At 39.9% G+C, this 16,349-nt stretch overlaps 1 protein-coding gene and 1 pseudogene across 1 annotated transcript in view; both read right to left on the bottom strand.

The window, feature by feature from the left end:
• LOC129247498 (gamma-aminobutyric acid type B receptor subunit 1) overlaps nt 1-15,917 on the bottom strand; it is a 266,329-nt gene extending 250,412 nt beyond the window's left edge. The window contains exons 1-2 of the mRNA XM_054886646.1: nt 15,834-15,917; nt 2,692-2,826 (exon numbers count right to left, since the gene is read on the bottom strand). Coding sequence (XP_054742621.1) covers nt 2,692-2,826; nt 15,834-15,917 — 219 coding nt within the window. The remainder of the gene's footprint in view (nt 1-2,691; nt 2,827-15,833) is intronic.
• Nucleotides 224-342, bottom strand: LOC129249526 (5S ribosomal RNA; annotated as a pseudogene).
• Nucleotides 15,918-16,349: the final 432 nt, after the last annotated feature.

The raw sequence follows: 16,349 nt of genomic DNA, 5'->3' as shown, positions 1-16,349 counted from the left end.
GACAGTCTCGTATAGTGGTTTGCCAAGGGTTAACATACTCTCCTTCCATAAAACAGGTCATACACTGGGGAAATGGAAAATACTTTCCTTTTTCTTAGGTTATTTACAACTGTGACAGTGGGTGTTGTGAGAAATGCCAATTTTGTTCCCTGAAAGACTACAAAGCCTGTTATCTCTGCCGTGAGTCTGCAAGCATCCCTTCTTTTCATTTTTGTCAGTAAAAGGTCTACAACAGGCGGTGTTCCTAAGCGGTCCCCCATCTGAGCACTAACCGCGCTCGACGCTGCTTAATTTCGGTGATCGGACGAGAATCGATGTTTTCAGCGTGGGGTGGTCGTTGACAGAATGAGCTATAGTTTTATAAAATAATAATTGAATGAAGTAGTCAAAAGTGAATTTTTTTGTGCTTTGATAAGTATATTAGTATCTCCTAACATTTATACTTTTTCTGAAGAAATTATTCGGAATTGCAGCTAAAAGAGACGTTAAGTATATTTTTCAAAATATTTCGATCATAGCGTCACTTAGTGGGCCAATGTTTAGCAGAGGTACACTTTACTACGGAATTGAAATATTATTATTGCATCTCTCTATGCCTTGATTCGAGAGGCACCTAGCGAACCAAAAAAGGATTTGTTTTCATTTTAGCAATAATATTTTTTTTTTAATACAACCTGAATTGGCCGATAACTAGAATTTTAAAAAATGATTTCACTATAGCCACCAATTGAGTAATATTTCTCCATTCACCAGTGAAACTAGCGTGAAATTTGTCGTCCCAATTCCCGTGATTCGCGTATGCCAACTGCTGGCAATAACGAATAATTTTACTGTCATATCCCTGTACATATAGACAACTTTTTTGATAATATTTTCAATCTAAAATTTTATTATATGTAGTACAGAATGGGTTGGTGCGTGACTACCTTTCGGGACTGCATAGGATTGTATCTCCGTGCATGAAACAGCAAAATGAAAAATTGTTTCTAATAGCAGTCACCCCTCGGCAGGCAATGGCAAACTTCCGACTGTATTTCTGCCATGAAGACACTCCTCATGAAAACCCATTTACTATTCACAGTCGGCTTGAAACTGTAGGTCCCTACATTCGTAGAACAACATCAAGACGCACGTCACAAACACCAGAAATATAAGCGCCACTAATTTTATTCTTATTATCTTATCTATTTATTCTTCTTTCTTCATAGGCTCAACTAATTCTCAAAATTCAGGTTCGATCCTTCAAATTTTACAGGAAACGAACAACCGCGCGCAAAAGGCAGCTGCTTCCTATACAAAAAATTTTCATAGCACTAAACGGAAAAGCAATCCGAGAGTATCGAGATTTCAAATTCCCTTCAGGTATCACCAGTTCTCCTGCTGGGCTATTTGATTGCTTGCGTATGTTATTGTGTGTTATACTCGAAGTTTTTTGTTAGCCCAGCAAAGTAGCAACAGCTGCTGCCAATTTTATTTTGCAATTTACAAAGTTGTTCCTTTTCTCAATTACCAAATGTCGCTCATTTGTTTGATGTTTGCTGTTTTTCTTTGTTATTTTTTTCTTGAGCTGACTTTCGATGATTTTATTTTCGTTTCTTTCTCTGGGTACTTTCAAAGTGCAACGACTTTATTACGAAATTGTAAATTGGCGGATGTGTGAAGTTTTTTCGGATTCTTGAGAGCATTTGTGGATTAATATTAGAAGTTTGAAGGAAAAAAAATTGTTAGGTATGATAAAAATATTCTACATAGTAATTTTCTTTTTGTCGGCTAAAGGCATTCAATTCGTTTCTATTTTTCATACAAAGTTCAATCATGTCTTTGTCCATTTTACTAAAAACTTTGTATAATTCAGTAAAACTTCCACTGCGAATTATTATATTTACAAGATTTAATCAATAAGTTTTCTTTACACTCAAATTTATCATTTTTCTTCACCCTTGCAGTGGGCCTGTGATTGTGCCTGCTCATGCAATAAAATCAAACTTTTCGTGGGCATAATTTTTGTCGCGAAATCACTTAAAATGTAATCCTCTTGCAAGCAATTTCTTATGCTTATGAGTTACAACTCATTCCCTATGGCAGCCGGTGTGCCTTTCACAAAGTTTCAACGAATCGCTTTTCAATTATTTTCTATAAACTTTTCTGAATGATTTTTGCCATTCATCTCCAAATTCTTATACAATTTTTTGATTTCCGCAACGTTTCTTTCATCCTTTTCACGTTGCGTTTTTACCTTTCTTTGACACAAACTTGCATTGCCTGCTGACTAAAAACGATTCTTTCGCACTCTTTTACAAAATGTCATGTTGAAGAAAATGTTTGCGTTGATTGACAGCCTCATGTGACTGTGTGTGTGTGTGTAATCTTTGTTTGCTTTTGCTTCCGTTTTCCATTGGCGATATTTGTTTTTAATTAACTGAAAGACGTAAATATTGTATGAAATGCTATTAACATCAATGAAAAAAATAAAAATACAAAATCAGAAAAAACCTACAGCAGCAATAACAGCAACAACAACCGCCATCCATTGTCACTGCTGACCATGCGTGCGTATGTGTGTGTGTATGTATGAGTGTGCCTACAATGTCCTGCTGGCAACGGTAATTGCTAGCAATTATTTGTGGTCCTTATACATGGACATATGAGCAGATGCGTATGCATGTGTGTGTATTTTGTTTTTATGCTTACCACTATTAAATTCCACATTTTTGCCGCCTCTGCGACGGTGGTACAGACGGTGCTGCAGCCAGCTAGTAACATTAATTTTTGTGGTTTATTATAGAGTAGATTGTACATAACGCTCGCTCCTAGGCCGGGCTCGCACTGCAAAGAGAGAGGAGAGAAGGAGGGAGATGGTGAAAAATCAGTTGCATTAAATATATTGAAAGGATATAGTTTGTAATTAATTTACGATGAAGGAATTAAAATTGAAGAATTCAGAATAATTAATAATTAATTAATAGAATCATTCTAAGAATTTGTTTAATCGTTAAAAAAAGAAATCGTACAATAAAAATTGTTTCAATTATATGTCAACTTAAATGTATGTACATCTGCACTGTGGGCAAAAAGTAAGGTGTATTTATTTGTCAAACTTCGCGGGATTAAAATGTCGCTCTAGTTATTTTTTTCATGAGTTGGCAGCACTGTTTATAACATCTGGGCCAACTTTCATGTGAATGTCATTATCAGTAATATATTTACGCTTGTGTTTACCAAACGACCAAGAGTGCATTTTCCGATTTTTACAATGTCTGATTTGATTGAGCAGAGAAGTGCCATCAAATTTTGTGTGCGGAATGAAATTTCGGCTGCGGAAACGTTTAGCATGTTGCAGAAGGCATTTGGTGACTCAACCATGTCGCAGAAAAATGTTTATAAGTGGTACAAAGACTTCAAAGAGGGTCGAGAACGTGTTGATGACTTGGAGCGCTCCGGACGACCATCGACGTCAACAGATGACCAACACGTCAATAAAGTGAAGGAGTTAGTGCTCAAAAATCGTCGGTTGACTGCTGAAGACCTTACTGATATGATCGGAATATCAGAAGGATCTGTGAAAACCATTTTGAAAGACCATTTGGGCCTGCGAAAAGTCAAATCTCGTTTGGTACCGAAAACTCTGAATTTCTTGGAAAAAAGTCCTCGCGTTGATGTGTGTGAAACAATGCTTTCGGACTATCAGGACAAGCTCAAATGCATTATTACGGGAGATGAGACTTGGATTTATCCTTACGAACCTGAAACAACCGACCAATCAAGCGAATACGAGTATCGTGCTAAAGGCGAGGCCAGACCGAAAAGAGCACGTCAAAGTCGTTCAAAAATAAAGGTCATGATGACAGTTTTTTTTCGATTTTCGTGGTGTGGTGCACTATGAATTCCTTCCACCTGGTCAAACTGTTAATAAGGAATATTATTTGAGCGTTATGCGTCGTTTACGTCAAGTGATTCGTCTAAAAAGACCAGAATTATGGGAGAACAACTCTTGGTTTTTGCATCACGATAATGCACCGTCTCACACTGCACTCGTTCTTCGTGACCATTTCGCCAAAAATTACACGCATATCGTTCCGCAACCACCGTATTCGCTTGATTTGGCTCCGTGTGACTTCTGGCTATTCCCAAAACTCAAGAGACCACTCCGGGGAACGCGTTTCGAGTCGATTGAGGAGATAAAAGCTGAATAAAGATTTTTCATTTTACAACCAAATTCACCTTACTTTTTGCCCACAGGTATGTATACCGGGAATGTTTAAATAAAATAAAACAGAATTAAATTTCAGGCAAATTTATTTAAAAAAAAAAATGAATATGAAAATATATGATATGAAAATATGACCCGTTTGAAGCAACATGTGCTAACGTTTAACCCAGTCCTCCATGCAGCCCTAGTAGGCCGACATGGCCTTCAGCTCCTTCGTCGCATTCTCTTTGATCTCCTCTATCGACTGAGGTCTTCTTCCACGAAGTGGTAACTTCAACTTGAGAAGCAAAAAGGAAGTCGCACGGGGTCATATCAGGTGAATACGGCGCTTGCACGATGGTATTTACTTGATGTTTGTTCAAATAACCCAGCACAATTAGAGCAAAATTCAAGAATTGTTTGCCCACATTTCCGTCCAGCCAGGCAAACACTAATGATTCGATGGCGCTAAAAAGTGACAGATGCGTGTCTTACAGTCCTACCAACATAAGAAAAAATTAGGGACCAGTTCCCACGTGCGCGGTTCGTTTAAGTTAAAAATTCCCAGTACTTTTTGATCATAGGGTACATGTACGAGTATGTATGCTTTTCATTTCATATGTACATAAGCGGAGCCGCGGGCACCAGCTAGTTAAAACATAAATATGTAAATTATTCCAAACGTAACTTTCGAGCATTAAAAAATAGTCCATGGAATGTTTACCTTTCAAATTAAAAGCGCTAATTAGTTATTCATTTTAATAATAGAACTACTTTTTTATGTGTCGGGTGTTTTTTCAGCTGCATGAGAATTATCGATATCAATAGCTGTGGTTTTGACAGCTGAGAATGGCAAACTGTGTTGACATTTCTGGCAAATATTAAAGCTTGTAAAGTAATGATTGGCAAATAATAAAGCACATTGTCGTGATAGTTGTGCGCTCTTATCAAATGAAGACTTTCAGCACAGCGATATTGCTCAACCAGAACCAGTTTACGGCCCTAGAAAACAAATAACGAAAGCAGAAGTCTTCGTTGTTATTCACCAATTGAAAAACAACAAAGCAGTTGGACCAGGCAAAATACCTGTGGAGATGCGGAGATGCTAAGCGATGATGACCTTAACTTTCTTGCAATATTTTTCAACAAAATCGTAAACAACGGCATACCAAAAGCAAGGCACTAATAGCGTTTTATAAGAAAAAGGGTGATGCCAGACAATGGAAGAACTATCGTAGTATAAAACTGGTGTCTTAGACGATGAAAATCTCGAAACGAGTAACTTTCCCCCATATCAAAAAAGTGGTGCATGTCAGTGAAAATCAGTGTGGATTGTAAGCGGCAGATCTACGATAGATGTCATTCACTTCCAGTGTTATCCGGTGCAATAATCTCGAGTGCAATGTAAGAATCTTCATGCCATATTTATCGACATGGAAAAGGTGTTCGATCGAGTTCCAAGAGATCTAGCGTGAAAGACACTTAGAGAAAATCATATTCCAGAAAGCACTGTAAACGTGATGAAGGATATGTACTTACATGCGGCATCATAACTCTTATATGCTACCGGTGTATCTTGGAAGTTCTCCATAAACGTAGGAGTACATCAGTGCTTGGCCCTCAGTCCACTTATTTTCAATCAAACCAACGCAAATTACAAAACGCATTGCCTTGGACACTGTTGTACGCCGCTGATGTCGCGCTGCTATCTGAGAATGCTGATGCCTAACAAAATAAATTGTCACAGTAGGCTGAAGTCTTGAAAACAAATGCCTTACGCATAAGCAGACAGAAGACAGAGCACGTCACTTTCGGTTTTAATGATGGTAACCAGATTCCGAAATTTCATAACGATGCGGAAACGATATCCAAGTCTGAGAGTTTCAAATATCTTGGCTTCATTGTAAGCGATGATTGCTCACTAGACCGCGAAGTGACGGCTGGCAAAGTTGGAGCGCAGTGTCAGAAGTCTTGTGTGACAAAAAGATGCCAATAAACTTAAAAGACTAAATTTATAAAGCTGTGGTTGGACGTCAATGGCCTCAGAATGCTGATCGCTGTCTGGTTAACAGGAACAACGAATCCATGTGACGGAGACGAGAATGCTGCTAGGTATCGGGCGCAATAAAAGTGGATAAGATAAGCAATAAACACATCAGAGGTAGCAGCCAGACTAGAAAGTACAACAGTTAGACACAATTAAGTCTGCTGTACTGCACTCGGACTCTCTTTTTGATTTCTTTTTAAATCTACCCGACCTCCGACGAAATCTGAGCAGATCTTGTGGTGCCAAGGTGCCAAGGTGGTCGCTTTTGAACACAGCAGTGCCAAAGACTTCAGATTCGAGCAAAGGCCGGACAGATGTACAGAAAGTGGTCCACCGTCATGTGGCTTCAATAAGAAAGAAATTGGGAGAAAAAGCTTGCACTCTAGGGGTGTATTTCTGATCGAATGGACCACGTAACTCGTAGCCGCGGCGGATATATGCCGAATAACAAATTCAAAAAATAAATGCCATCAAATGATCTACCAAATTACAATGAAATAAAAAAAAAATAACTCGACCAACATTTCTGTTTTGTATTATCATTATCGGCCTTGGTAGTCTAGCGTAAGTGCACTAGCCTGCGATCTCATAGGTTGTGGGTTCGAACCAAATGTAAAGCACGGTCCTCGCACTTTTTAAAATTTATCTACTTTCCTAGTTTCTAAAATTTCATTCCTTAGCCCAAAAAAAAAAACCGTATGCTGGCCTATTACTGGTATTGTGGCTGCAAGCAACAAGCAAAAAATGAAGAAAAAGGCACAGTTACACATTACATCAGTGGCGCCAGCAAGAGGAAGCGGGCAATCGCGGTAAAAGCTCAGACACATCAAAATTTAGCGAAGTACCCAACCATGTGCGTGATGCTTCTGGCAGAAAAATGTTAAACACAGATGGCGCTCCAAGCAATAAGAAGCCGTTATTTCTTAGCGACCACTATTTAGGACTCCTAGCGGCAGGCTGATCACCTGCCCTGTCAGAAATCCAAATAGATTAACGAAACCAACGCAAGACTGAGTCTTGTCGGGGCCCTATGCTCCCGAGTGGAGTGAACAAGGAAAAAAAGTTAGCATTTAAGTGCCAAAACTCCTAAAAAACCACCCGCTACATACATATTAATAAATGCAATTTTCAATAAATAAATTCACAAACAACCGCCACCAACTGCGCAGTCATTTTCACACATTTAACTAAATTGCCTTTCGGCGTGTTTGCGAGCATTTCAAGTGCACAATTTGTTTGAAAATTTTTGTAATAAATAGCGAGAAGCGCTAATTTGGTCATTTAAAGTTGTTATTCAAAACTGCAAATTTGCCTCTATAAAAAGTGGGCGCGTATAAAAAATGCCTTAGAAATAGAAAATAGTCGCAAATGGCATATGAAATTAATGAATAGCGGACTAAGTGTGATTGTTTTTGTAGTTGTTTTTGTTCTTATTTGTATTGTTAGTGCTATTGGTGCTGTTGTTGCATATTTGCATGCAAGTGGCAATTTTTCACACTTTTAATGTGGCATGGCTTGCGTGTTTGCAACAAGCCGCAGAGGCGACAAGGCTGCGACAACGGCAAATGCCAGTTAAAGAGTTGCGCTTTGGCTGAAGTTGAAATGACTGAAATTGAATTGATTTGAGTTGAATTGAGCTGAGTGCTTGCTTGTTGATATGTGCAGCATGCAACACGCGAATGCAAATGAGTGGAATGGCAAGTATGCAGGTAATGTGAGAAGTGTTTCAATTTAAAAGTTTTTTTTTTTTGAAAGCGAGGAGCAACTAAAATAGGATTCTGAGAAGTTCTAATGAGAATCTTTAGCTATTCAAGTAGGCAATGAAATGTGCAAAAGCTGAATATTTCTCTCTATATGACTAAGAATCGCTGTGATTTTCTGTTCCATTTTGTGTGGTTTCCTGTTTTATATTATTTTTATTAAAGCCGAAGAATTGGGGTTAGTCCTATAAATAGCCCCTTTTGTATGGCATAAAAGTCTGCCTTCTCGTTTCCTCCGTGCCCCTCATGTCCTCATCAGTGAGACCTGATTGTGAGTGGCCAGTTCGTTGAGTGCATTGTTACACTCTATTTGGACTTTTCACTTAAATGTGAAGCTATTCAAGGCTTTGAGAACCGATTGGCGATTCTCGTACCCTCTTTTGGATATGATTTCCACTGTTTCCATTATGGCGAAAAGCTCCGCATGGAAATTTATGGTATCTGTACTTAGTGTTAGGGATTTGTGTGCTCTAGGTCCCACTATTTCTGCTCCTACGCCTTGGAGCGTTTTGGAACCATCTGTGTACCATTTTTGTGAGTTATCATTTACCCATGTCGGGTTAGTGTTCTACTCTTCCCTAGACGGGAAGATAACCTCTTCCCACTTTCGGCTCTGCAACTATAATAGGGTTTTCATGTTTAACTAATGGCAATGATAAAAGGCATGACACTGGTACGGTGAGTTGCGATACTTGAAGGTGATATCTACATTTTCACTGACAACCAGGCCATGATAAAATCCCTTAGTGGATGCTTCAAATGCGTGGAACATTTAGCAACAGAAGCCATTGAAGGCAAGAGATGGCGCGGCGGGAAAAAAGAATACTGCGCTGTGGTAACTCCGGATGTTAGAAATGCTTTTAACACAGCTAGCTGGCAGCGTATACGAGAAACCCTCGCAAAAATAGAGTCGCCTAGTTATATAATCAAATAATTCAGAGCTATTTCAGGGACCGTAAACTGAGGTTTAGAAATGACAAAGGCGTTGAGGAGTATATCGTATCAGCAGGGGTTCCTCAAGGATCAGTTCTGGACCCACTGCAAAGACTGGATATGCCCCCTAGAACTAAAATCATGGGATTCCCGGATGACATCGCGGTGGTAATGGTAGAAAAACATATCCACGAAATTGAGAGGATCACCAGGGAATCAGTAAGCAGGATCAAGACTTGGCTAAGGTCTATGAAGCTGGAATTAGCTGAGCATAAGACCGATGTTGTTCTAATAAGCAGCAGGAAGATAATAGAAACTATAAAGGTGAATGTTGGGTCCGTAACCATTACTTCAAAACCCGCTATAAAATACCTAGGAGTGATGGTTGACAGCCGTTTAAACTTCAAAACACTTCTCTTTTGAGAAAGCAGTCCAATAACTCACTGTAGTACTGTCCAGTGATTGTTCTTGCTCTTTCTGAAAAACGCATGCCGCCGTTCGCATCCCAAAAAATCGTCGGCATGACCTTTATGGCCGATGTCGGTCGACTGTCTTCGCTTTCTTTGGATCAGATTTACCGATAGAAATCCATTGTTTTCATTGTTGCTTGGGTTCTGGTGTGTAATGATTAATCCAAATTTCATCAACGGTGACTACTGGACGTGAAAATTCCTTCGGATCCCGCTTAAATTGCTCCAAAAACTGCTTGGAAGTTAGTACCCGCATCCGCTTGTTGTTCCTTGTAAGCAATCGCGGCACCCATCGGACCGATAATTTTTTCATCGCCAGCTTATCATATAAAATATTAATTGCCATTCCATTCGACACTCCTATGGCCGCTGTTACTTCGCGCACTTTCGTTCGTCGATCAGCGAGAATCTCATGTCGTGGACTTTATGAATGATCTCCTCGGTAACCACGTCTAACCACTTCAGACTAATGTGTGGTTTACGAAGTACTTGATTTCCACAGGGCTGAGACGAACCTCCGCGCGTCTTAGATCATTGTGGATATATTTTGCATGCACGCAGATTCGCTCCCAGTTACCGCTCGATTTTAGCATAAAATCTATAATATTTCCTCCGTTTAAAATACCACAAGTTTCGGGAGCATAGCGTGGACATTGGAACAAAACGTGATCAACGTCTTCTTCCCAATCCTTGGCGATTAGGCAGTCGATTCCACCGGTCTTGCCAGTGGGCGATCGAACGACGTCTTTCTTCTTCTGGAATAGTTTTACGGCTTGCTCTACCGCCGTGTTCAGATAGCCTTATATACACTCTCTGAATTCTTTCGCCAAAATTTCTACGGGGACTAGCCCTGCTATAACAAAAGAAGCATCGTCCGAAATTGTACGGAAGCCGCAGATAGTCCACAAAGCGCTTAGCCGATAGACGGCTGTCAGTTTTTTGTGAAGCTATTTAAGTTCAGTGCATCAGCCCAGATCGGTGCGGCATACAAAAGAACCGAGCTGACTACCCTGCTATATAGCATTCTTTTGCTGTGGCTAGGTCTGCCATTGTTTGGCATGATTCGCTACAGGCAGGACTGCACACTCGATGCCTTCTTCACAGCGTAGTATTCCAATTGTGCTGTTTCACCACGATAACGCACCAGCACATTCTTCCGAAGTTGTCGCCGCCAGACTGCGTGTATTGCGTTGGGAATTGCTGCCGCACCCCCGTATTTATCCGATCTGGTGATTTGAGTTCAAATGAGGTAGTTATTGACGAGACAGAGGCGTATTTTGGAGAAGTTAAAAGGAGTCTATGGAACACTTAATCACCAACTGTGAGGCATTAGACCACAGGAGTAACAGAATCCTGGGAACGCACCTAATAGAGGGGGAAGACCTACAATTGCTCCCTCCTAAGGAGCTGGTTCGATTCCTCGGTATACTGAATAATTATAATTAAGTAATTAATTAAATAATAAGAGCACACAATAGATCAATCTGGTCGTAGTGCATAAAGGCCTTAGCCTAACCCGTACAACCATTACCGTTCCCATACATTTTCAGTCCACGCAATTTACCATTAGGAGAATTCATATTCACCTGTATATTATTCCACCATGGCCCGCATTTTTCTATTTAGAATTTCACCTTACTTTTTGCCACACAATTTTTTTTTTCACTCTCACTCTCATCAATTATTTTTCATATACTGACTTATTAAATTTTAGCTACTTGAAAAACTGCTCCACATTTAACTCTTTATTGCGTTACCTTAAAAATGTTGCCCTTTTTATGTAGTCTCCTCCATTTAAAGTTAGTTGTTTAAGAGTCATTCATCTTCTTCATTTTATGCCAAAAATTCGCACACCACCAATATCTCCCTTTGTGCTATATTATCGCTTTCATGACCTTTCCGTTTCCATGGCACACCTTCAAAGAAGGTCACCGCTCATAAAAGACGGTAATGAGCAGCGAAGTAATAAAATACAAACATAAAGCAGTCAGCAAAAGAGCTTTCACTATTATTTAAAGTATACATACCGGCACTTGTGTAACGGTATGTAAATTAGTAGCCACGAAGGTCTAAGCCAAGAAGTCGCAAGTGAAGGCAAGGCTCGTGGCAAAGCAAAGTCGAAGGCGAAGGCGAAGGTTGCGTATAGCCACACGAAAGCTGAGCAAAAGTCAAGTAACGACGCTTAAACGCCTCAGCTCAACTATTTTACCTATCGCTGGGCGTTCAGCGATAAAGTAGGCAGTCATTTGCGTTTTGACGCCCAAATGTTGGTGTGCATGCAATTTCGTTGGAACAACAACAAAAAAGTAATACATAATACACAAAAACGATAGCGATGTATAAACAACAGCGAATAAAAAAAAGAACAAATCGAGGCAGTATGGCGTTGGCAAACGCGAAGTCGGAAACAACAGAAATGCCCATTTGCAGGCCCAAATATATACATTTCTGTGTACAAATAGAGGCATACAACTGGGCGCTAATAAAAATGGTAATATGCGCATATGCCGACATGCCTCTAATCGCGCTAAACACGAAGTGCAAAGTCGCAAAAGTGTCTGAGCGCTATTGGCCTCCTTTAGGGCTATATAAAATCGTAGTCGACGTCATTGCTGTTGTGGCACCCTCGTGTTTTGGCATAGCGCTAATGTGCCAAATATTGCCAAAGGCGCGACTGCTAACCTATGAAAAGGCATACTTGTATTTAGATGTAAATAGTTCGGCATAGGTGAAAGCGTACACTGAGAAAAAGCGCTCACACCAAAATGCAATGTGAAAAGGATAACTAATTTAACTTATTTTATTTATTTATTTACATGAAATTTAATTATACAATTTTCTACAAATAGGAACAAAATAAAAAATTAATTCATACAAAATTTAGAATCAAATTTAAAACGCAGCATTTAAAAAAAAAAAAAAAATAAATAAACGAACGTTGCTTGTATTGGGCTGCATTGTGCTCTGCCACGCCTTTCGAAGCTTCCATACAAAATTGAAAAATAATTTTCTCTGTGTACGTGTACGGGTACATGTGTGTGCTTCGCTCTTTGCTAACTGCCGCTGCTGTTTGTTGTGCTGAGCATTTCTTTGCGACCCATTGTTGTTGCGTGGTTTTGTGTTTTCCGCTGCCGCATTTCACAAACAATTTTTACACTGATGAAGGCTATAAGTAGCGCGCCGGCATTTACAAATATCAGCGCCTGGGTGTATGCAATGTAAAGTGCAAAGTGATGTGTGTGGGTAAACAAGTGTGAAAAGCAGGTTGGTGTGGTAGCGCGGAGAGTGTGACTTAGAGGTGAAATGAAATGACCGTCGCCACGGCGAAGTGTACCACTCTTTTCGAAATTATACGACCGCGTTGAATTAACAGCTCGCAACAGTTTTTTTTAATTTAATTTTCGGGTTTGTTATATTTTTTTATGCTTAAAAAAACCATATAATTGAAAGTCACAAAATTTGTACAAAACGACAAAATACACAAAATTTGAAATTTATCGATCCGAATCTTTACAAAACTTCAAATTATGAAGCTTTATAGCCCAATCAGAGTAAATAAAGTGCAAGTTAGAAAAAAAATTAACAATTTAAAGAAAAATCTAATCGAAATTTTCCACTTTTTAATTTGTTTACTTAATTTTCTTTTACGTAGAAAATTATTATGAAAAAGTTATTATTTTTATGATAAAAAAAAACCATTTAATATAATTCAAAGCCTCAACCTTTGTACAAAATTTAGAAAAATTCAAAATATTTATAACTTTTTAATGCACTTTTGGAGACTATTCGGCGTAAAGACTCGGAAGGTGCAAGTTTCGCAAAAATTTAACGAATTAAAAAAACTCTCACCAAAATTTCAGCTTTTTAATCAGAATATTTAAAAAAAATTCTGCGAAAGTGATACAAAAAATTTAAGTTTGAAGTCTTTAAAAATTCACGATGATTTTCAATAATTTTTTTACCACGTTATTTTGTATAGGTTAGGTTAGGTAGTGATGGTTGCCCAGAGAGTGGGCCTACTTGGACGTAGAAGTTGGGTTCATCCTTTGTGATACCATTGCAAGAGGGGAAAAAGAGGTGAAGGAAAACAGAGGACAAAAGGGAAAGGGATGGGGAAGGTTGAGTGTTTGTGGACTATGAACGGTGACTAGTCTGCGGTTGTGTTAACCTCTCTATGTTGCTGATGAAGTTCATCAGATTTTGGTTTTCAATACCTGCTATGTCAGCAGGTGCAGAAAAGAAGTGAGAACCAAGATGCTTGAATCTTAGTCCCGCGAAAGCTGGGCAGCTGAGGAGCATGTGCTGAGATGTTTCCATCTCCTCCTCCATACAGCTGACGCAAAAATAACTCGAAGTAATTCCGAGTCTCATGGTATATATACCCCGCGGGCAGTGCGCCGTGAGGATGCCCACGAAATTTGAGAGATCAGATTTTATCATCCTCAGAATACCATATACCTCGAACGCCTCCTAATCAAACGTGGCCAGAAGGACTTCGCGAGCTTACACGTATGTGTACTTACCCAGCACTCGCTGAGTTGGTGGAAATCCCATCCTTCCAAGAGTAGAGCGCAGGTTGTCAAGGGGATCCCGATCCTTTCCTTTCGCGCGCACACTACCTCACAGGTCCCTTGTCTGGCCTGCTCGTCGGCTTCGCAGTTTCCAGTAATGTCAATGTGACCAGGTACTCAAATTATCTTTATATCGAAGAATTCTGATGCAATCGAGAGAGAGACCAGGCATTCCCTGACCACTTTCGAATGCACTTGCCGCTTGGCTATCAGAGTAAATATTCACTTTCTTGATAGTTACTACGCAAGTAAGTAGCCAGTCAGCTGCTTCTTTAATTGCGGCCACCTCTGCTTGGAACACACTGCAGTGATCCGCTAGCCTGAATTTGAGTTTGATGGGGAGCTCTTTGCAGAATACTCCTCTTCCAACCCTACCGTCCAGCTTCGAGCCATCCGTGAACAGGTTAACTAGGCCCTGTCCCCAAGTGTTGTCACCGGTCCACTCCTCCCTTGGTGGAATGTGGGTGGAGAAAGTTCCGCTTGGACTAAGCGAGGGCACACACTGATCCGTTAGCGAGGGGATGAACTCAAAGTTTCTGAGGATGCTTGAGTGTCCATATGTGAGATTGAGCTTATAGCCTTAGCCCCTCAGTCTGATTGCGGTACGTGTAGCGGCAATTCTGCCTGCGATGTCTATAGATACTACATTTAACATTACATTTAGCGCCAGAGTAGGCGTCGTTCGAAGCACTCCACTGATTCTAATGAGTGCAGATCTCTGAACTCTCTCTAGCTTTTTAACTGATGTCGTTCTCTTTAGTGAGTTCCACCAGACAAAGACTCCATATAAAAGGATTGTCTTTACTATGGTATTATAGAGCAAAAATACATCTCTAGGCGAGAGGCCCCGTGTTTTGCCAATTTCGCCCTTGCATCCATACAAGGCGATTGTTGCCTTTATTAGTGTTTCCTCAATGTTGGTCTTCCACGTTAGCTTACTGTTAAGGATTAGACCTAGGTACTTCACCTTGTCAGAAAGCGCCAACGGAGCGCCCCCCATCGATCAGAATTGAGCTCTGGGTATTTTATTTTTCCTCGTGAAAAGGACGAGCTCCGCCTTAAGAGGTTTCACCGATCGGCCGCAGTCCGCTGCCCATCGAACAACTACGTTCAGATACCCCTGCATTAAATCGTACAGGGTATCTATAAACTTTCCTCTAACAATTAATGCCACATCATCCGCGTAGGCAATCACCCTACAGCCCCTCCTCACCAGCTCCTCCAGCAAGCCATTTATAACAATGATCCAGAGAAATGGTGAGAGAACACCGCCTTGAGGCGTGCTGGCGTGCCCCACTCTGCCACGACCGTTCTGTCGCTAAGCATTCTGTAGAGGAACCTGAAAAGGTCGGCTCCAACCCCCAGCCTGCCCAGAGATTTACTGATTGCCTCCGGGAGAACGTTATTAAAAACTCTTTTATATAAAAGACTTGAAGAAAATTTCGAACATCGTATGCAAAAAAAATTGTCAGAAATCAGTGAAATTTTTGAGCGACTTGAAATTTACATTTTATCTATTATATGGAAATTTAATGGGTTCTAAAACTGCGAAGCTGAGAATTTTGCAAAATTTTTGTGAATTTTGTTAAAAGTTGGGACCTGTTGCAAAATTGTTGTAAAGTTTGAAAAAGTAAAACAAATTTAATATAAAAAAAAAAATAGTAAAAGTTTTGTAATTCCTCACGCTCCTATTATTTTGAACGCAGCTGTATATATCTGTACGTACGAGTGCATACCCCATTGCAGCCTGCAGCACATGTCGTGTAAAGTAATACTCGTATTATTGCCAACAGATAATATTATAAAAGCACAACAACAGCACCAACAGCGGCAATGGTAACAGCACGCTTATCGTCAACTCACCCACACACACACAAGCACAAGCATACACTTATTACCACTGCCATCGTCATTACCATCAAAGTATATGACCATGGCCATAGCCATAGCTTTGACAATGTTGGCCAATATGACGCCAACAACACAGCGCCATTATGAGCACGCAAACTACTACACGTGCAACCAACACATACAGAAAAGCTGGTGTTTTGAATTCTAATATGCAAAGAGCTCCTGCGAAAGGTGGCTGGCATTGTAATTCGCTTTGAAAGCTGCTTAGATTACCTATTTGTTGCTTTGTTGGTAGTATTTTGACGACTTTGTCTTCTACAGTTTCAAGGACACTTTTGCATTGCTAACAATCGCAGTTTGTCTCTTTCTATTTGAGCTACTCAATTTCGAATGTAAGAAAGCCATAACAACATAATAAGAAACTAAAGTTGTTTTGAATTTTATATGAAATTTATTGCGCGATGTTTTAGTATTTTTCCGAGGGTTGTTGATATTACCAGTACTATACCTAACTAATCGTAAATGTGG

This window comes from Anastrepha obliqua, chromosome 5 (genome assembly GCF_027943255.1).
Source record: "Anastrepha obliqua isolate idAnaObli1 chromosome 5, idAnaObli1_1.0, whole genome shotgun sequence".
Lineage (NCBI taxonomy): Eukaryota > Metazoa > Arthropoda > Insecta > Diptera > Tephritidae > Anastrepha > Anastrepha obliqua.
This window is presented reverse-complemented; position numbering and strand designations above follow the sequence as displayed.